Genomic DNA, 23,477 nt, shown 5'->3' with positions numbered 1-23,477 from the left:
ACATATTTTAAACCATATGTTACCTTAAACTTTATCTAAAAGTTTCAGTTTAAGTCGTTCGTAAGAAAATCTTGATTCGCTTTTATTTCACAAGTCAATATAAAGTTTCTACTCGATACCAGAAAAGATTTGTTTTAAAAGAAAATCATTTTAACATAGCTGTTTTAAAAACTGCTTGGAACGTAATGTTTTACTTAAAAATGATTTGTGTTCAAAACGTTTAAAACCTTGATTTAAATAGTTTTTTTTTATGTGGAGGGGTATGGGTTGGTTTTAAGCTCTATTAATGCATATTAATCTGCCTAGTCTTATAATATATAAGATAAAGAAAAACAAACTGTACAAAGATGCTCTTCTTTAAGAATCTTCATATTTTACATTTTTCAATTAAATTAAACAAACTTAAGGCCCAGTAGTTTTATTTTTTTGGTAGTGACATTGTATTCTGTTGGCTGTTTTTGTTGAAGTGTAAAAGTCCTATGTGTTAACCATTTGTAAGCAATCGTATAATGATGACGGCCGAAGAGGTAGATTACTCATTCCCCAATTATGGACTGCATTTGTTTTTCAATTCTAATTAAGTTTAGATAGGGGAAGAACGACTGTCGTTTGTGGTGTACGTAAAGTGTGCTGAAGGCGGCCCCAAGTACTAGTGTAAAATCGTATGTCTTGTACATGATTATTGTATTATGTAATAGTAAACAGGGACGGCGTGTGAATAATAAGTTGTTGTGGGCTTCGTTAAAAAGCTCTTTGGAGTTTACGCTGGCGATTCATACATGTTCAAGGAGAACACGAGGCGAAGTGCAACAACAAAAGATAATAAACGTTAAGCCGCCCCGCCGTGCGACACTTATCAAATCGCGCCTCGTTACTTACGACGAGTGATTTCTTTCAACAAAAGGGGGAGGGGGAAGCGCATAATCACAGTTTCAAAAAAGGATTGGCAGAACAAAACAAAACGTGCAGGCAATTGTCTGTTTTTTAACATTAAAAATAAAGCACTAACCAGTACTTATTTTTTTCAGACTTGCGTGCAACAGTGTTTGGTTAAAAGCGCTGTGACTCTGGGCTTGGACCCGTCTTCACACCGCAAACACCACCATCGGAATCACGTGCACAACCACAACAACAACAACCACCACGACAGCAATTCGAGCACTCCGGTCACGCCGGTCAAAACCGAATACAGCGTGCCCAGTCCACCTACGACGCCCAACCACTTTAATCACAACAAGGTAAGTTCTAGGTTTTAGATACAACGCAGAGTTATGGAATAAACACAAGCAAACTTTTGGTTTTGTACGGAAAATATGGTTTCTATTGTAGTTTATGTATACCGAAAAACTGAATTTAAACCAAACCAACGCTTAAAAAGTCAAAGTGATATTTCTTTTGTTCAAGCCCAGAAAATTGTTGATATCAAACCCAAAATATGTGTTCTTTTGTATGTTGAATATTATGTGTACGCCTAAAATACTTAACTAGGTCGGATTTATCGCCAACTTTAATTTTATGTGACTCTCGAGTGGGATTTGGTGAGTTCTCACACACGAGACAGAGCAAGTAGGACAAATCAAACATATTATTCGTTTACTTCACGACGTTTAAACTTACATAATTGGGCATCGGAGATGAGAGAAGAAAGGAAACTGGAAGTAGCTGAAACGATAATTTTGAGATGGACGTGTGTAATGAGTATACAAGAATAAACATTAATTTAAATATAATGATATTTGAAAAAGTGAAGTAGTAAAAATGGTAGAAGAGATTAATGTAGAGGGATTTAAAGGTTGAAGTAAACCAAAGAAAAAGTGGATAAATTATATGTTATGTATAAAAAAAATAGAGTTGTGTGGTTTTTAAAAATAAAATGGGGTGAGCGAGGGAAGAAGGGTTGACTGGATTTCTTGTTTGTTTGGGATTAGGCGAAGAAGGTTTAAGTATCTAATTTGTAATTTTAATGAGATAATGATTTGTGATTCTATAAAGTTTAAGGTAAACCACGTATATTAATTTAAAATTAATTATTATAATAACATTTTATTCCGTTACTCGTTTTATAAATAACCTCACAAGAAAACAAACGGATTATAATCACACCAACTACATTTAAGTTGTTATCGGCCACAATTCTGAAAAAGACTGAAGGAAATTTGTTTTGTTTGTGCTTGGTTTGAACGATGTGTAAGTCGTAGGAACTTAGTATAGTAAAGTTGTGAATAGAAAGTTACGTAGTTCAGTTCTAATAGGAACCGTGTAGGCCCTTACACATTTACCTGCTCTGTCTCTCGCGAGAATCGAATCTAAACAAACAAAGCCTTCATATTGATTATTTATGTTTTACTTAACTATTTAAACAGTTGTAGGACAACAATAATGATCAGTTTACACGATACTTAGTTCTAATCATTAGTCCTTGTCACTCACACTAATACCCCACGTGTCAACAGGTAAAAATAGTACTAAACCGTAAGTGCCAGTGAATAAAACTCCCTTTTATTTACTGATGACAAGTAGGCAGTAGCAACCCATTTCATTTCTAAATAGTATTTACAATTACTAATGATTTGTACTAAGCATAATGTAAGCCGGCTATCAGTTGTACTTTGAACGATTGATGATCTGCTTAACAATGGGAAAATTCATTATTGTACTAGAATTCGTCGTCACTGGACTTGAAGAATGACAGCGATGGCGGAGAAAACGATTCTTCGTTGGTCAACTCGTCATTCAAAAGACCCTCCGGCGCTAAAACCTCTTCGCTCAGCCAAAGCGGACACAGGCGATCTAGTTCTAGGGATAGATCTAGTGACGTAAGTATTTCAAATTATATGTATATTTTCTTGTAATGTTCTAAACTAAAAACGAAAAGTATGAGTTAGTGAAATTTATCGATTGGATTGAAATTCTCAGGGAGTTAAATATTAGCATAAAAATATAATTTATGATAGAATAAACCGAGGCCCATATTCGAACGATAGATGGAACAATTAAACAATGTGAAAAGTAAGTAAAATCAAGAGCACAAACGTCTAGCAGTTATTGCAAAGGTTAAGTTTGGTTTGGCAGTCGCATACAATTGTTGTGTTGGTCAACAAGCATAAAAAAGGCAGAATTTGTTGTATTGTTTGGGGGAATATAATTTTTAGCATGAACACACTTCAAATCTAAATCCTAGCAGATTCTACTTGTTTAAACCTATCAGTTGTTTGGTATTCAACCAAATTTAAGATGTGTAGTAGGTTTACTAATAAATATACTTAACCAAGTTAAAAAACCTGAGTTTAAAAAAAACCTGATCCGCAGGTATGTGTTTTTGTCTATATATAATATACATAACCCATATTTTTAGCTGTAACCATACATTTTTGAGCTTGATTTTTTTTTGCCTATTCTCGTGCTTGTACATATAAGGTTGTATACGTTTATGGTTGTTGCACAAGTGATCAAAGTTACCATGATGAGTACCTACAGATATGTATCTTGTCGATTGCCAATGTTGGTCAAACAAACCAATCGTACAACGAGATCGGTTAAATAGTAGTAATAAAAAAGGAAATAGCGCATACCAGCATCCGGTTCAGTTGTGTGGGCCTTGATTAAAAAAAACATTATTTTAACTATACATTTGCTATAAGTTCGTTTTCGATTTTTTTGTTGCAGGCGAGTAGCAATTGCAGTTCGGGAAGAGGATACATCGTGAGTATTTTATAATAATGGTGATATTAATTTTATAATATATAATTCTCCGACAGGTTTTCATTTTTTAAAAAAAACATGGCAGTTACGATGACTGGCGTCGACGACTTTTTTTATCTATTTACATTTTCAATGATTTTCCAAAGACATTAATATTACATTTATTATTGATCGATTTTATTTGCAACTATGTTTGATGACTTTTCTATTTGTACACAATCGTTAGTGTATTTTTCAGACAGCCGATTTGTTTTATTTGCGTTAGAAGACTGTTCGAAAACCTGTTGACGGTTAAACGTACTTTTTTTTTATTATATCTGATTTTTTCGGTGAAAAAAAATTAAGCCATAACACGCATGTTACTCGTTCCGTTTAAAAAATAGTTTAATTATTTTATTTATTTATTAATTATTGTTGTAAATATATATTTAACATACTATATATCAGCTAATTTGTTTTATGTATTTTTTGCAGTGTGATAGCGAAGATGACGGCGACAAGGTAAGCGTCGGTATAGCCGACCAAACTGAATTTTATATATTTTTATTTAATTATAATATTATACTATTATATTCTTTACCGGAGCTTAAATTAAAAAGTAGGCAATAAATTTAGAAAATTATTTTGGTTCATTCTATGCGAAATCAGCATAACAATTATTGTTAAACTCGAAATAAAAAGCAATGTTCGGTATTTGCCCAAAATATGGGTTTGTTTACAACCCAATAAACTTAACTGGGTCATGGTTTTTTAAAAAGAAAAAACCTGATCCTGGTAATTTTTGTGTTAACGCTCCATTTTTTTGGGAGGGGGGGGGGGTAAATACTAAACATTTGCCGGACTTAAATTTAAAAAAATCGTTTGGTTTTTTTGGTGCTTACTCTGCTATGACTTTGCGTGTTACTTATAGTATATGCCATATTTATTGTCTAAAGCATTCTTTCGTTACCACAACACCCCGATTACATTGTTCGTTTTTATAAAATAAATATATTATAGAAATATCGAGTGAGTGTGTGTGTTATTTTAATTTATTCGAAGTCATAAATTATTAGTAAAGCGAGACTCATTGTTTGTATAGTATTGAAATTACAAAGGTGTTTTTAACGCTAAATTTTACTAGGTTTGATAAAAAAAAAAATATTGAGGGGGTTTTACCCTGTTTTTAATATTTACATTCAAAACGATGGGTACCGATATGAATACACGACGTTTTGTTTTTAAAAAACTTATAATATGATGTATACATAGTACACAATTTATGTATTAAACTCGCTCAACAACCTTTAAACGAAATTCGTATTCGGCAAAGAATGTAAAGCAGTAAGAACGTGGCGCGGTTCCAACGGAGATAAAATAGCAAACATTGCCAATACATGTGATTCAATCGAAAATAACCTTAAACGCACCTACGGTGTGTGTGTATGTGTGTGTACATACACCACACGTCGTGAGTCGTGTTTCGACAAGTGTATTACTGTTATTATTATAATTCCGTTCGTATCTGATCGCTGTTTACCACAAAATAAGTTGCAGTAGACCTAGGGCGGCGATATTTGCAATTTTTTTTATAGCGGTATAACAAAAAAAAAAAACTTAACTATCGTTTTCACTCGTTTAGACTACTATAGATAGGTAACTAGTAACAATACCGCTTAATCGGTTAAATTCTTAATAGGTACAATTTCTCAACACCTTAAGTAATTATGTATGGTACACCTAAAACTTTTAGTTGGGTTAGATTATATCAAGGTAAAAGTTATTTTTGGTTAGGTTAAGTATCCACATTTACAGCAATTAATGAATATAACATTGTTTTACCGACATTTCAGAGTTTTTATTTCAGGAACATTTTCTCGAAAACTACTTGACCGAATTGAATATTTTTTTTGTTTTTTTAAACAACCACATTTTAAGAAACTCAATTTTTAGTTCTCAGTGCAAGAAAAACTTATAATTTTTTTTTTATTCCCCCTACCCTTCAGCTAATATTTAAAAAAGGGACAGAAACACGAAAAAAATTGTACAGCCTAATACCATTCTTAGATCTCAAAAAATTAGAACGTAAGAAAACTTGTAATAGCATGTAATATGCTGAAACATTTTAATTTTAATAAAAAAAAAAAAAATCTCAAAGTGTACCTTGAATGTCAAAAAACCTTGTTTTTACAGGAGACGCATTTCTCACATTAATCAAATGTTTAAATAGTGACATATCTACATTTTCTTGCCTTAATGCCCGGTTTGGACCGAATTAGCTGAATCTAAAACTAGTTTAAAAACGCTTGATGTTAAAAGCATGTTAACCGGTTAAACAAGTGTTTGTGTGCTTTTAACTCGACGAGCACACTAATTCTGATAATTCTAAATCTGTTTTAATCACTCGTATAAATATAGTAGTAGATAATATTTATTCATTATCCTAGTCGTCATTATGCTTTATATGAATTTTTTTAAGTTTAGTAAGCCGCTTACTTGACTCATACTAGGATATTAAATCGATTTTTTTATTTCGTTTGTTTTTTATAAATACAAATTAACATCGTTTCTTTTATTGTTCGTCGATTAAAATTTCAAACGTTTTCACACCGATTGGCGTTTTTTTTAATAAGTGTTTTTAATATGTAAATAGATTATGGCCTTGGTAAATATTTGTCGTTTTTCAACACACAATAGAGTTTATTATTTCAGCTTTGCTATTTATTTATATTACTACAACTGTTTAGTTCGATTGTTGCAGTAAATGAATTCTAAACGTATACGTTACAACCGTATTTCTATAATAATTTGAGTAAAAAAAAAATCTAGCTGTAGTGGGACTCGAGGAGGCTACTATAGCTAGATTATATCTATAGGTTAGGTTAGGTTTTTCTACTCCAGTCCTAACTGAAAAAGTGTTTAAATTATTGGAGGCATACAAATATGTAGATACACTTCAGTTATACCTAAATAGCTCATTTATTTTCTAGAATGAAGTTTTTATAGTAATCTTCAATAAATATTAATTGATAATATTAATTAGCTGTCGTTTTTGGTTTATCATTCAACTTGAGCTAAATGGCGGGCTTAATTAGGTATTATACATGAGAAATCACTTATGTGTGTTTGTACAAGTCGATATTTTTTACTTTTATCAAGTATTAATGCATCGGTTTATAACTGTTATATCTTTGCTTATTTTATTTTGATGAAATATCGCTTATGTATTTTCACTTAAAAAAGTGTTTTGCATAGCTGCTTATTTATTTCACTGATAATTGTACACGCATTGATCAAAGTAAATTATTTATACTTATAAAGATAATTTAGAATAAAAAAAGGATTTTTACTGTGCTTGTTTTTTTTTACGTTTGCCTATATGAGTTATAATGAATAGTTATTATTTCCTCCGTTTAAAATACACATATTACATAACATTATAATATTATTGATCCTAAAGTATGATATTATATTAATCAGTAATATTTGTATATATTTAATCCGTCGGTCGGTTTGTCCATTGTTGATGTACTTTTTAACTACCTTTTCAACAAACAAGTGTGCTTTTTTTTTTAAAGTGTGTAAAAAATCGGTTCCGAGATTGAAAAAAGTATATATTTTTTTTAATTAGAGGCAAAATTTGTATATCTTTTTGAACGCTGCGGGTCACTTAATAATAACCGTAACGATGTACATAATATATTATGCTGATGATGTGTATAATATAGAATATAATATATAATGCAGCAAGTGAGACGAGTGACAACGACGTTGGACCAATTAGTTATTATCGTTATCGTTTGTTTATCTGCTGGCTTATAACAACACACACATATACGCCTGCCGAATATGTTTAAAACGATAAATATTCAACGTTTTCATTTAAACAGCGTCGTTGAGTATCGATAATAATAATAGTAATAATAATAATACAATCGACGTTTATTTATCGCGTTAAATTATTGTTTTACCACTCGATAACGTAGTATAAATCGTCGATTGCTACTCGTAGTGAACATAAGTTTTGTGGAGTAGGTCGTGAGTGGCTCTTATGTGTATAATATACTATATAGTATATACAGTGTACGTGCAAAACACTCTTGTCCTGTGCTCGACAACTTACCAACGACGTGACGTTAATGCGACATTAAAAATGAGTGTCGCGTTGTAAATTTCATCCATAAACTATAGTAAAAAATATTACTCAATAATAAAAAAAGGTGATAAAATCCAGCCTTATTAGCTGAACCAGCCGGCCATAAATTTCTCATCTATATTATTGGTTATTTTACAATTAATTTAAAAAAAAATTGTATACAACATTATAGTACATTATAATTTACTATAATATATATATATATATAATATATATTTATATCAAATACACACACAGTCAGCTGATCGGATCATTGTATCCCTGCGGTATGAAAAACCATAGAGATGTATTGATAACTATTGATACTATTGATAATCATAATTAATCATTTTAATTAATTAAAAATTAAAAACATGGTCTATCGGATCAAATTGTGAATCTAAACCTTTATCGAATCAACTTAATCGAGCACACAAAATTTCATAAATATTTGTCCAGCCGTTTACAGAGTTTGAATACTTAAACACGGACAGAAGAAATTTATATATAAAGAGATATTATAGTGTAATTTAAATATAATATTAGGCATGTATGATAAAAAAAAAAGTCTATACAATCGAAATGTTGTCGTAAGCCATTGATTCAGAAATCAGACATCAAACCTGGATTTTCAAAAAAACAAGATAGATTAGGTTTCAAAACAATACCTCGTTATTTTGAGGTTGCGTACTAGCATGAAATGTTTTTATACACCTAACCATAATATTCATTAGCACTTTAGCTGCATGAGGGACCACTTATTTTAGTTTACATTCATGTTAAAAAAAAGTGCTTAAAAAACACTGTAGATTAAATCGGACAAATTTCAATTACACGCCCATCCGATTAAAAAATAAAAACACATTCAATTATTTTTTATAGTTTTATTTAAGTTTTGTTAACATTTTTAACAAACACAGTATGATTTTTTATCATGGGTCACTCAATCTCATAGGGTTTAATAAGAAATAAAAATGTTTTTTTTTTTCAAAACTTTTTTATACAATTTGATATCAATTTTTGACAACTTTTTTGCTTATACCCCCTCCCAACTTTTTTTGACAGCAGCTTATGAATTTTAAATGTTTTACATATACATTTTATTAACTTTTTAAATTAAGTATAACGTACTAAAAATTTTGACTTGTCGATTACCAGTTTCGGATAACTATTTTTGAAGTTATTGAAGTTAAAGGCAGGAAGAATGGTGGAGTGTAATATTATTTTTATACAACCATATATATATATATTAGGGTGGTCGTTAATTTTGATTTTGAGGAGCAAAGCATAGAAATAAGTTTGAAATGTTAAAAAAAAAATGCCCTTGATTATTTCAGATTTTTTACTTAAGAATAACAGGTGCCGCACAGGGCCTCAATAGTTGTATTGAAATAATATTGTTATTACTTATTTTCCAATAATTATTTTACTACAACGGCTTTTATTGTCGGGAATTGGTGCTGGTACAAACGAGAATGGAGATAAAAGACAATCCAATTCATTTTCAATTTATACAAGCCACCTATATAACATTTTTTGCATATTCTTTAATTATAATGAATACATCTAAATCCAGACTGTTACAATAATATCTACATTATGACTCGTGTTTACATACTATTGTATATAATTCATACGACTTAAGAGCAGTGTATATAGTAAAGCTAAACAAAAATGTCACTAAAAATTAAAAATAATACAAAAACCCTACCATCGATATTAGTTTATTTCTACTAAAATCTATAATTAACATACAATATGAATTGTTTTTTATTATTTCGTTATATAGGTGGCTTCAGGCTTGTATAAATTGAAAATGAATTGTATTGTCTTTTATCTACATTCTAGTTTGTACCAGCACCAATTCCCGACAATAAAAGCCGTTGTAATAAAGTAATTATTGGAAAATAAATAATCACAATATTATTTCAATACAACTATTGAGGCCCTGTGCGGCACCTGTTATTCTTAAGTAAAAAATCTGAAATAATCAAGGGCATTTTTTTTTTAACATTTCAAACTTATTTCTATGCTTTGCTCCTCAAAATCAAAATTAACGACCACCTTAATATATATACATATATATATATATTATATATATCTAATAATTGTATTTATATTGTGCATTTACATTGTTTTTTTCTCATTAACCGAGCCGCGATTTGGTCGTCTAAAAACAATAAACTGACTTTAAAAAAATAATGCGTGATGTAAATCTGACAAATTCGATGCCGTGCATCATGTTGTGTATTTTAGAACGTGTACTTGTTGTCTAAGTGTATGTTAACAAGTATTGGTTAACAGCATGCGTTTTTTTTTTGGGAGGGGAATAATTGTTGGTAATCTCGATTGTTTATAATAAAAAAATATTTCTCTCTTTACCTCGAGTCGAAAGTGAGGATAAAAAGACCGTAAAATCTTTTGTCGGCCTTTGGGAGCTCTACCGATTGCTCGGTCTCTCTCCCACATATAACTGCCACCACCACCACTACCTTTTAGGGTATCCTGGCTTTTAGTTTTTATTTTCGTCGATTTGTTTTCCACTCGAGTTCTTTCAACCTCGTCCTTGGGGTAAGCCGAACAAAAGTTGTTATCCGACTCGCTGCGGCGGAAGGGAAAAATCCTCGGATGTTTTTCCTCGTGCAAATAATAATAACTATAATGGACTTTTCGTTTTATGGCGGCGGCGGCGACATGAATATTTATTATTATAACACATACTTTTAGCGAGGGAGGCTCTGAATGTTGTACCTATTGAATTTTTTATAAGTCATCCCGCGGTTAGTTATTTAGACATTATGAACAATAATGTATATTAACCCACAACTACGTTGTCGCGTCGAGTCCGATTGTCGTATTCAAGTTTTTTTTTACCAGGACTAAGTTTTTCAGTCATACACAAAAGCTGTTGCTGCGAAAAGACGTGGTTTATTGATAAGAAAATCAGCTGATTAAAAGATATGACAATGATGAGGATAAATCAACTGATAACATAGATGATAGTGATGACAATGGAAGGATACCTAAGACCTGATCGTGCTTTATCGCTTTAGCTCAACATTTTATTTTTCTTAATTTTCGTGTCTGTGCTACGATGAATATTTTATCGCCATTACTTCATATTGTAGTAAGTCTAGATACATTTTTTTTTTCAATATTATAATATTTAAGTTTTAAAAGTTAGTAGAGCTCTAAAATCATATCGAAAAAATTAAAAATTAATATAGTTCATAGTGATGATAAGTTTTAATAGGATTTTTTTATAAAACTAATTTTTATTGTAGTTTATTTGCTAGTTTAAATGTAATTGTTATAAGCGAAACTAGTAGTAGTTGCGTTCATACTTTTTAAAGTGCTCCTGGCGAGCAGTCACATTTCCTGAAGCCCATTGACTTGTCCGACCCCTGACTGTGACGGCGTTTTTATTTTGTCACAATAATAATTGTGATTGTATTGAATTTTCTATTATCGCGGCGACCATCATGGCGTTTCCGCCGGAATCGTTTTGTCGCCGTGTCTGCGAGGGACAAAACGGTTTTCTTTTCCTCTTTCTAAATGTATTCAACACGAAACCAGGTCGATATTGAGCTATGAATAAAAGAACTAGCGAGTCGTGTTGGGGGCGGGCGAACAGGCAGTTATGTGATTGCCGCCGACTGCGGGTGTTTTCCCTCCCATCTTTCTCACAATCGTGTTTTCTTCCCTGTACGTGCTTATATATATATTTCCCCCGCCCTCCCCCCACCGTTCTCTTTATACAAGTTCACTAAAGTTTTTACGATCCTTCGGGAGTGAGGTGGGGGGAGGGGACCATTGCGTACGGGCAAAAATATATTGGTAAACGCGAATGGCGGGGGATGTGCGGTAAAAGAAGAAGAAAAAGAAGCCAAAGAGAACGGAGACGCGTGCGCTCAACAACCGCGGCGTTCCCCTCCATCCGCTCCGCTCCTACGTTAGCGCTCACCACAGTCGTTGCACTCGGCACCAGTGGAGGCGGCGGCGGCCGTGACGACACGGTGCCTGACGGACCACGAGTCGCGGCGTCGGCGGCCGTGTAGTCGTTCGTGAGCTTTGGCTCGGTGTAATTGACCGCTGACGCCGTACAGCGAGTTATCCGTACCGGCGCGTTATTAAAAATCGGCCGTATTGTGTTCCCAATATTGCTTTGTTTTGATTTTTAAATCGTTCTGTATTTTTGTATACTTATTAACTGTTCGGGAGGAGTGCGCTTGTGTGTTTTTGATTTATTCAATTATTGTTTTGTCGGTCATGCCGAAGGAATGCCGCCCTTTGAACAGACCTCCGTTGCCATGACCGTGGACAGTCCGGAAAGTCAACCGGTAGACAATTTTTTTTATCACGTTTTTATTTTATGTATTGTATAATATTATATAGAAATAGGGTGATGAAGTGGGGACGACTGCCAAATTTGTTGTAAAGTGATAATTGTTAATACGAAATGACTTTAATCAACCGACGTTAAAGTGTTACAAGTTATTATATGTTGTATAATACAACCTAACCTAACGTTGTTCGGTAACTTTTTCTTAAAAAAATTGTTTTTTATATGAAATTGTGGTGTTTGGTCCTACTCGGATTTTTTTTATAAATTTTATTCGCATAAACGTAAGCTCAATATTGTGTTCGAGCCGTTATTGGCAGTCTCGTAGAATTAATAATAATAATAAATATACGGCCGTTTTTAACGCGCCTTTAACGCTTCGTTTCGGCCGTTTTATGTACAACCGAGAGAAGCAGCCTATACGACGTTTGTTTATTCGTTTTTTATTTTTATCCGCGGCGTTCGTTTCACTTTAACTGTTCGTTTTTACGGCCGGTTTAAAGCCTACACGAACGACTTTATGGTGCCCGGGACTAGACGAGGGTTTTTTTTATTTTATGGTGTCTCCCCCGTCCGTGCGCCGGCGATTCCACGTATTGCCCTCCGGAGTTTTAACTGTGAATCAAACTCCCCTATATTAGCAATAACAATATCGCAGAACACACCGACACAGTCGAGTTATTTTACTGTCTAAAGGCTTTTTATATGAAAGGCGGCTGGGGTGCCGGTATCACTTGTTCAGACCTTCGTTGAGATTTCCTTTTATTTATTTCTTATTTTTCCTCCTTTTGTTGTTGTTATCTACTCTTTCTCTTGTTATCTTCCCCTCTCACGTGGCACTTTATAAGTACGTCCCTAACCTATACTCGTTCAACCGAAATGCCCGACCTCCTGTGTATATTATATTGCAATAATAATACATGCAATATTGGGTTTGTCTTATCTACATCTTGTTTGCACGTTTTCCGTAGCCTTTATCCGTTTAACCTATGCTGTTTTTTTTATCTCTTAATATAGTTATAATTATGGCGTGCAGAATGTCTGATCGAAAAAAATACCGGGACAAAGCATTTTGAGGTCATCGTGAGGTCACAGGTCAATTTCGAATGGACGATTCGACGCAAAACTGTAGACGTTAAAAACAATTAAATTATTTAAACACACTTAATATACACATTTTATAGACACTTCATTTGTTAATGATGTTAACAGGAGCTCAAACATAAAAATAAAACTACCAATTAATATGTACTCAACGTGAGACATTCATTTCTTCAAAAAATAATAACAAATTTATAGTTTTTTTTTTTTTTTAATTTTATTGTTTATGCTTTGCTACGATTATATAACGTTTCTAAATATTTACCTTTTTGATATTTTTTGTAGACCTATCAACTTTTGAAAAAAAACATTGTTTAACCAAGAAAAAAACCAATATCCGCTGCTCGTCGCAGCTAAAACAATTTATACTATACATTTATTATGCTCATATTCTTCCTTTAGACAAATGCGTTCTGTCTGATGTTCTCTTATTTAACATTTTTTTAAATGTGCGAACCCGTTTGTGTAGGTATTACCTCTGCCGTTTTTGTGCTTACCCGCGTTTTTCATATTATAATATCTACAAGTGCCCCGTCATTCAACCGTGTCTCGTCGGTCTTTATGTTACATTATGATAATAATGTTTTATATTCACACTCGGTCTATGTAGGCTCATAGGTTCGTCTGACGGTTATCCGAATAATAATAATATTATATTGTAAAATATGGATATTTTTTTTTTTTGCCGTTCTTATACCTTATTCAGCGACCCGTAGAACAATGCACGCTCTCTGGAGATATTGAATATTTAAAATCTCTGTTCGTACAACATCCGTGCACGTTCCCGGTACACGATAATAGTATAATTTAACCGCACGCGCTACCTGAAAAGACAATAATAATGTTTTACTATTATAAACGTAAGGTTTACTTATGGTATATTGTGTGTTTTTTTTTATTTTGTTATCCACGCATGTATCTTATGCATGTGTTTCTCGGTATATCGGTTGTTAATTACTCGTTGTATTGTCTGAGTTTGCGGAAAAAAAATACTCAAACCAAAAAAAAAACCAGTGAGTTTTTTTTCCAGAAAATATTTGGTATTTAACCAAAAATCATGGGTTGGTTTTTTTTTTTTTTTTATGCTCGTATTCAATAAAATTGATATTTTTAGATAAATATCGTACAATTTATGAATGTAAAAAAAATATATATATATATTTATTATGACTATTGCGCGTAGTCGGTTTGATAAATAGGTGTTCAAAAATAATTTTACAAGTGACAACGTGTCGTCTATTATGGTGAAGTATCCTATATGGTTAGAAGTTAGGTTATGTTCGGTTTGGTTAGAGGTTCGGTAAGTATCTCCTTTTTTTTGATATTGATATATTAGAATGACTCTTCGAACTTGTTTGCCCAATAATGTAAACGACCGACGATCAGGAAAGGGTGAGAATGGCGTATTAAAGGTCCAATACGGATATCCAAAAGAGAAAGAGAGATAGGAAAAAAGCACTTTTGTCAATAATTAACCCTCGAACGTTAACTCGAATTCAATAAAAGCGGGATACCGATTTCGAGGAGTACAACGGTACACACTTGACATTCAAGTGCCTTACGGTTATTGGGGATAGTCAATATAATATAATGTTAAACCTTTTTTTTTTTGTTGTTATCGCCACCAGCCAACCTTATATTGGCAGGATAGGACTGAACTGATAAAATTGCCGTACTTTGATTTCCCATTTGAGGTGCATTTTTTGTATATTATCAAAAGACAATATTATAATCGAATTTACTTATTGTTTTGGCTCCAAAAGATTTTAAAGCTGTTGTAAATGGATGGGGATAAGGATGGAGTTGGAGATGGGGATGTTTAAGACTGCTCTTGGATTCAAGGTGTAAAAATTCAATGGGAAATCAGCCGTTATTGTAGTATGCGTGAAATATATTAAAAAAGAGAATTTACTGTTTATAGTGATTTATGCATTTTCAAAATAACGAAAATACTACATTTCATTTGCACAAAACTTATGTTGTATCTATGTGTAAAAACAACTTTATGACATATTTTTTAACATACTTGTTTATCGCTTTAAAACGATAAATCTATATTATTATTATTATGAGTATATTAAAACCGCAGGACGGCGATGGTTGTTTGTGTGTAGAAAAAAAAGAATTGACATTCTTTTAATAGTGTCTACAGCACAAATACTCTACACATATATTTGTAAAAAATATTTATATATATATATATGGATTTTCAATACCTAACAGGGGGGTTCACGGCCGTTGCAGTCGAATCGTAAACTCGCTATATACATACCCACCACGCGGAGAAGCTTATTTATTTTTATTTTTATGGTATTAAAAAAAAAATACTCTATAATCGTAAAAAGTCAAGGTTATTAAAAAAAAATCTAGTTGCAAAAATTATGGCTTTTCGAAGAGAATATAATAGTATAATACGGTACAATATAACAGTATTTTGTTTTATGTATATAGTATAATATTGTTTTATCGTCCGACTGTAAACAACCTGGACAAAAATTATGTAATTTTTTTTAATGTTATTATTTTGTTTTATTTTTGCAGGGTTCGGATAACTCTGACCTCTTCCGCGCCGCATTGGTTTCCAGGAAAGGTAAGCAAAGTAATAATATACAAACTCTCACGATAATATAAAAGGGTGAATATAGATATATATGTAGGCCAGTTTAATGCTACTTAGACCCCGCTGAGTAGTTTTCCCAAATAATTATACAAATTCAAAACAAACCCCATTTTACGGTACTGCGCGACACCTGGCGAAATTCTCGTACAAATTGAGGGGTCAGGTCATTATTGACTAATTACTATTAGGTGGTGATTAATTGGTAAAGAATGGTGTGAAATTTCGTCACAAATGGTGTGTACCATTTCGCATGATTATTTTTGGATGGTTCTAATATTTGTATTTTATTTTTTAATTGATTGAATTTACATTAATTAATTAATTGATTTTACATTACAAAAACAAATCTATTTGCCACGCGCACTTAAATATATATTTAAAAAAAAAAACCCTTTGAATTTTGAGATTCAGAAAATAGCCTCTCGCGTCCTTAACATGTAATCCACAACCTTCTCAGTAACACCAGTCAACGCTTACCGTTGTCAATGTCGTTAGCTACCTTTTATAACTTACCCTGATCTAAACTACCTTTCTCTACCTCACTTTTCATCCAAGTTCATCATTTTTACTGCTTGATTGACCTTCCTTCTAATAACATACCAATACCACATTATTATTTCTATGATTGGAATTTTTCCAATTTTTTAATGTGTTCTCTATCGTCTCATCCCACGTCCATTTTTTGTTAGTTTTTATTACACCAGTCCTGCTTAGGACTGGTGTAATAAGATATTATTCGTATCATACTTCTACAACATCAACTCCCATTATTTTACTCTCACCAACATTCAAATGAATATACCAAAAAAAACCTATCATTCACTCATAAATTACTATATACTATAATATATATATATAACTCGCTAATCTACTTTTTCAAACGTACTTTTTATAAACAAACGATTTAAAAATAAAATTCACACAGTCATGTCCCAATTAAGGTATTCAAATTTTGATCGTGACTTATTTAAATACAATTGCATTTAATTACGTGTGTGAATAATTTATAATTATTCATTATTCATTTGTTTTTTTCAAATGAATAATTTTATTATTTATTGTTTATAAATTTAAATTATTCGTAAACAGTTTTTATTTGTCGAGAATAAAATATATTTATACATTTTACAATTACACAACCAAGGTAGTAAGTGTAAATAATACATTTTTTTTTTTAATTACAAACATTTTCAATAAAAAATAAGGTGGATTACTTTTGTTGAGAGTCAAGGACAATACTAACATTTAATAAATTTAATACTAAGAAATTACTCTAATTTTAATATGAAATATTTTGTGTGAAATTTGTATTACAATTTTGAAATTAATTTTTTAATGGATACTTTATACCTAATGGGAAACTCAACCGTTATATACCAGTCTGGTAAATTAATATGTTTAACTTACAAATTGAATCAATAGTTAGTATTTGTCAATACATATTTCATACGAATAAATAAATAAAATACATATTATATATTTCTTAATTGATCCTACATTGATGCTAATTATCTTGTTTTCATTACTTTCTGTGTTCGATTCTTTACATATTATAATTTATGTATTAGTTATTAGTTGTTTGATTTAAAATTACATAAAAATATGAACTTAAATAAACTGCTAAATCAAATAAAATATATACGTAATATTAAATTATTAATTTTATACCTAAATATTAATCAGTTATCTTGCGTAACTTAACTTTGTTATTAGATTTTGTTTTTTTTAAATTTCTAATTAAATAAATAAAAAAACCAGTTATGAACTAAAAGGTTTCTTTTTTTTTAGACACATTACAATTATTACTTTTGTTTAGCACTTAACTATTGAGTTCTGTATTTTATACAGTCATTCTATTTTTATTCTTTTAGTGTTACTAATAGATAAAAATTATCATAGACCGCAGTTAAGAGTAAACTCATTTTAATTTGATTTCTTATCGTTTTTAAATATTTCATGACATTTTAATTATTCTATCCTTTTTTTATTGATCACGATTCATGTCCCTCGCATTTGAATAAACTTGGCTAACCTCTAGTGTCTCTTAACATTTTAGACCTTCCATAAATATCCTTCACTTTTTTTGTTTTCGCTACTCTTTATTTTACACTTAGAATGTATTTTTTTTGTTTTTTAATGTTTAACTTTAACGATATAACAAAACTTGTCTTTTGTTTGTCTTGCAGATGAACTGCCCGGCAGAGTTTCTTCTACTGAGTCCGGAAGTCATTCACAGCAACTACCGCCGTTGCCCTCGGTGCCGGCGGAACCGCCTGTGCCAACCGCGACACCGACACCGCCCAACAACAGGCAACCCACCCCAACCCCACCGCTAGTCAATGGCATAGACTTTGCAAACCATCCGCCGACACCGGAGACGATTACGGCCACCGCGACCACGACGGCCGCTTCGGTCGTCCCGACGTCGTCGTCCGCGGTGTCTAATCACGTCGCAAGGCCGCCTTCGCAACAGAATCCCATGATGCCACCGTCGACAGCTCCCCGGCCTCCGTTGGTGTCTCAGCCCAACAAATGTCCATCGCCGACCGTACCGCCGGCGTCCACGCCGCCCGTTTCACACAAGACTCAGCACGCTCACGTCAATGGACACGACATCTCGTCGACGCCTCCCGCCGTTGTCACCTCCATCTCCGCCGCCGCCACGGTCACCTCGAGATACTCGCCGGTAAGTCGTCTGTGTAAAAAACACTTATATTAGGGTGCCACGATGAGGTACTATGAGAAAGCGACCCTAGAATGTTTGAACAATTAATCGACTATAAAGGGTGATTCAGTATAAGATAAGACACTCATTTTCTCTCAAAATATTTGCAATTTTTTTGTTTTTATTTTGGAGACGCTTGGAGTCAGAGCTTCATCAACTTTTTAAACTTAATTGGTAACATACGCATATATATGTAATTAACTTAAATAAATAAAAAATAATTTGCTGAAAATTCTGACTGGTCGATAATCAGTTTGGGATAATTACTTCGAAACTTAAGTAACTCTAAAAGTAATAATCCAAAACTAGTTATCGACCAGTCAACATTATTTCCAGCAAAATAGTTTTAATAAAAAGTTAATTAAATGTATACGTTACTATTTAGTTTTTAAAAATTGCCAGTGCTCTGGAAAGTACTAAAAAAGGCAAATAATCAGAATATCAAAATATTCAGTAATTTTTAATATTGCAAAATAACATCAACACATTTTTTTCAGAAGTAAAAACTTGCAATAATTTTAAAAAAAGGGGCTTTTAATCCTTAATGAATCTCCCTGTAAGTACACTAGAATCTAGGTAAAAATTTACTAAAAAATCACAGAAAAATATAGCCCTCGGGTAGGATAAAAACGATTTTATATAAAATATTATCCAATTACACCTAATGTGATAATTAACGACAAGAGATTAACGATTTAATTTCTTTTACAATTTAAACCTTAAATCGAATAAGTAGTTTTTATTGAAAAATATGTTTAACGAAAGAACACATTAAAACAAACATTTTGATTAGGTTTTATTTTTTATGGTAACTTTTTTCAGTATGTTGTACGTTACACCTATGCAATATTTTCAAAAATTCTAGAACGGAATGAGATAAATTATATTAAAAAAACCGGCAACCATTGTTTTTGGGTACTGAATGTGAAAAAAATATTCAAAAATGTCGAATGAGATAAGATTTAGTGGGATATCATTGACGTATTTAATCATTTGTAGTTTATACTCGATAGGGTTTATAGGTACCCTAACATTTTTAAAAACACGAGTTTCTATTTTTTTAAATTTAAGAAATCCTGAAATGTGGTTTCAAATCAAATTAAAAGTTTTTTTTAATTAAGCAATTCATAATAATATCATAAATTAGGACGCTTTTTAAATTGTTCAATGTTACTTAATTTACTTTTATTATAGCTACTAAGGTAGCTTATAGGTCTCTCCTAGGCGACTTCAATGCGTATTTGCAGAGCCTACCTTTATCAAATAGGTATGACGATTTTTCGCCATTTGTCAAACTTTAAGATACATTCAGTGTTTACTCGTACATGTTCTGTTAGCAAAAAAATTAAGTAATGATATTCATGTATGTATATATATGCTTACTATGGTACATACACGTATATATTCTTAACCCAGACCAATAAGGTCAACGATTATCGTTTCCCATTGATCGTTGTCCGTTAGCGTTTCCCTGTCAACTCCTTTGTGTTCCCTCTGTATCTGCTTTGGCCGGCTTAAATTCTGCTTGACTTGTATTATGCTCTTCGCCATTTTATTTCATATATCCCATATATCCGAACAACAGCCGATCTTCTCATAATAAGCCTTTCAAAATACAGCCCTTAAGGTGTGTGTCGATGACGAGTGAGTTGTCCATTGGAAGAAAAGGGAAATTTCCAGGAAGGATTACAACTCCTCGACGCGAAGTGATTGCTTGTTAGACCGCTCTCAATCTTTTGTGTTTCCTAAAATGGTGTTCTACTGATTTCAAAGCGCAACAATATATCTGCGATGCTTTTTAGGATGAGCTTTTAAAAACGTTTAAGCGAGATTAAATCCGTTTGAAAGTTAATTATGTTTCTGTTTGCTCTCGCTTGCGTTGTGTGCACGGTCTCAGGCTTTAGATAAGTTTCACAACATATACATACATCCTTAAACATTTACAAATGTATGTGTGCAAACAATTGACGTTAAATATTCTTGTTGACACTGATGAATCCGTACATATTCGAACGTTTTCATATTGTCATCGTTTGTCCATCCAACACTAGGTGATAAGGGAGAGAGTCGAGAAAATCAGCTGATTATAAGACATGTTTAAAGGCAAAGAAGCCCCAAGACATAATCATGATCCAATGTAGTATTCCTTCGAGGGAGAGATAATGGGATTTTTTTTACCCAGTTAGGTTATCTTGCCCATTTACTGTAGCATTCTCGTACAATATATCATCTCTGATCTTTTCGACCACTTGTTCGTCGATCCACTTACCGTTTAAGCTGCATACGTGTGCCGTTTCTAAATTCGCTCTGTTTTTATGTTATACATCCAACAATTTTTCATTCTCTGCGCATTTCACGGTCGCTCGATTTAATATGGCCGACTATGCTGAAAAAGAAATTGCACCGTGCACCGACAGCGGCTAATGTTTCGAAATTGTACATAATTTAATGTATACAATTAATATTTTATTCAAACGGCGTCTCATAATCATCATAATAATTGTAATTATTCATTTCCCGTTGTTGTTGGCGTTTTATTAATGAGCGGACGCGGTGTCACTTCAGTGTGTGTATGAGTGTTTACAGGCACACGATGTGTTGTAATAAATAAGTAGTATGTATACCGCATAAATTACAATCGAGTTCATCGCATAATAACTATTATTACTGACCCTCGCCCCGCTTTCTGTGTTATTATTCAATTATCGCATCGAGATCAACCGACTACACGGCGTATGTATTATAAAACACAATTATTATAATCACCAACCGGTCGCTATACTACAAGGCGGATTTTTCTTTTGTAGGGCTTGCGCCAACTAGACCCTCTGAGGATTCCCTTAGTCTTAAACTAACGGACGAGCCCAAGTTTGAACAATTGAACTGCGGCTCTAATAATTTTAATTGACACTTGATTTTCTCATATGGTTTAAGGCAGATTTTAGAAATCACCCCAGCAAACACTCCCGATTCAAATGTCGTCATGACTAGCAAGGAGTCGTTTAGAGGGTGTTTAACCTAATCACTGCGCCATTGTTATTACCACGACCCTAAACCCGGTCTGGTAACTCCCTACACGGAGAAATTTAGTCGTTTTTTCCAGTATGTTTTACGCACAAAAAAAAAAGGTGACGGCTGATCAATAAACGCCCGTGGCTGCCATATTAAAAAAAACGACTACGTTTTACTGTGTAGGGAGTTTTCAGACCCGATTTTAAGTTGATGATTATTACTATTTTATCTATTATCACCTTGTTCTCCGTTATCAATGTACTATTTTAATCACTACATTATCTCTTTATCAGTATTTCCTCTCTTATTTACCTTTTAATACTTTTTTTCGAAAATTGCCCATTTCCTATTGTTGAGCAGCCATCTTTTTGGACTGGTTTAGATAAAAAAAATGAATAATCAACATTTCGTAACTGCTATTTCGGTCTCTGAAGCATGTCCTTCGCCTTTAAAAACTTCCCCTGGTTAGTCAAAGTTGCGCAAAGTTTTCTCGATTTCATCTTTCCCACGTGTTTCTCGTCAGTCTCGCCAACTCCAACACAGTGTGAGTCATAAGTGGCAACAACGCATCATCGTGTATTCATCGCACGGCCTATCTCTTCGCCGACCGGTTTCTCTTTACTTGTCCATTCTCGGCTCAAACTTTTTGCGATGTCGCGCGCTTTGGTCTTTTTCCCGTTGCGGTTGTCATTGTTTTTGCTATTATTATTAATATTATTATGTTATTATCTCGGCATGCGGTACGCGGCCATAATAATTATATTATATCGGTATTCCAAGGGCAAGACCGTGTATCGTACACGACGACGACCGCGGTCGGCATTTGTTCCAATAATCACGCAATATGATGTATTATTGAGAACATATTATTGTCGTTTTCATGTTTAGCACGCGCTCGTCGTGTTGTAAAAATATTACTACCCGTGGTCGGTTTTCCGAGAGGTAAAAAAAAAAAAAAAAGTACATACATCCTTATTAGTTTACTGTTGTTACCTTATACGAACCCGACCTACAGCTTATGGGATTTATGGCGGTGTTTGCTAATTGCTAATGGCCAACAGCAATGCCGGCGGAACGTGCTACCGCATAACGATTAATAACTGTAACGATAATAATGTGAATCTCTTTCCTCGAGCCCCTAACCTGATCGTATTGCTTTTGTCGTGTACTACAGCTACTCGTGCTGCTGCGCTCTTGTCGTTAATTAATTACCCATTTGCGTTGTGTTTGTACAGAAAACCAAGCGATTTGGTCTTTTCCACAGGTGTTTTGTCTAGGCAATCCGTCGATTAACATAACACATTCACACGGTGCATGTTAGTAATATTAATAGCTTTTTCTAATACGCTAATTGATCACGCCTTTTAAACGCCTACGGCTTTGGTCGTGTACTGTCTAAGTAGACAACAGTGTTTTATAATAAACAAATATAAAAAAAAAACATTTTACCGGTGTACAGTATGAGTAATTACGGATTGTTTTTTTTTTATGATGAGCCTCAGGCAAGAAGTTACTATAAGGTCCCCACGCCCATAGTATGTGTGAACCAATATTGTGTACCGTATGTATAAGTATATGAAACTTGGGTTATTTAAAATACTTAGAGATAACTTTCATTTCAAAGACTTTTTTTAAATATAATTAATTATTGAATGAAAACATAATGTAATTTTTTTGATGGGTAAAAGAAATACAATTGGAAATGCATTTCACAGTTCATTAAAATAAGTACCTATTTAACTAAAACTATATTTTAATGTTGTTGGTTATAAATAACGTTTTTGTAAAACTTGCAACCCTAAAGCCATTTATTTATTTAATAAATAATTGTAATGTGGCTAATAGAATTAAGAACTACGCC

General features: G+C 32.8%; 1 protein-coding gene across 3 annotated transcripts in view; it reads left to right on the top strand.

The window, feature by feature from the left end:
* Positions 1-23,477, top strand: part of LOC126832991 (bromodomain-containing protein 4-like) — a 48,403-nt gene that overhangs the window by 12,390 nt on the left and 12,536 nt on the right. For 2 of the 3 annotated variants that reach the window (XM_050564065.1, XM_050564064.1), the window contains exons 2-7: positions 1,029-1,238; positions 2,661-2,816; positions 3,667-3,702; positions 4,177-4,203; positions 15,801-15,849; positions 18,066-18,565. In XM_050564065.1, the coding sequence (XP_050420022.1) occupies positions 1,029-1,238; positions 2,661-2,816; positions 3,667-3,702; positions 4,177-4,203; positions 15,801-15,849; positions 18,066-18,565 (978 nt within the window). Of the gene's footprint in view, positions 1-1,028; positions 1,239-2,660; positions 2,817-3,666; positions 3,703-4,176; positions 4,204-11,842; positions 12,157-15,800; positions 15,850-18,065; positions 18,566-23,477 lie in introns of those variants that run through there. The other variant, XM_050564066.1, reaches the window with a different exon arrangement.

The sequence above is a fragment of the Adelges cooleyi genome, unplaced genomic scaffold, assembly GCF_023614345.1.
Source record: "Adelges cooleyi isolate 19-005CV unplaced genomic scaffold, UGA_ACOO_1.1 ACOO_flye_CR_arks_rails_tigmint_CR_PRNA_168, whole genome shotgun sequence".
NCBI lineage: Eukaryota > Metazoa > Arthropoda > Insecta > Hemiptera > Adelgidae > Adelges > Adelges cooleyi.
The sequence above is the reverse complement of the archived record's forward strand: the minus strand, read 5'-3'. Positions and strand labels throughout refer to the sequence as shown.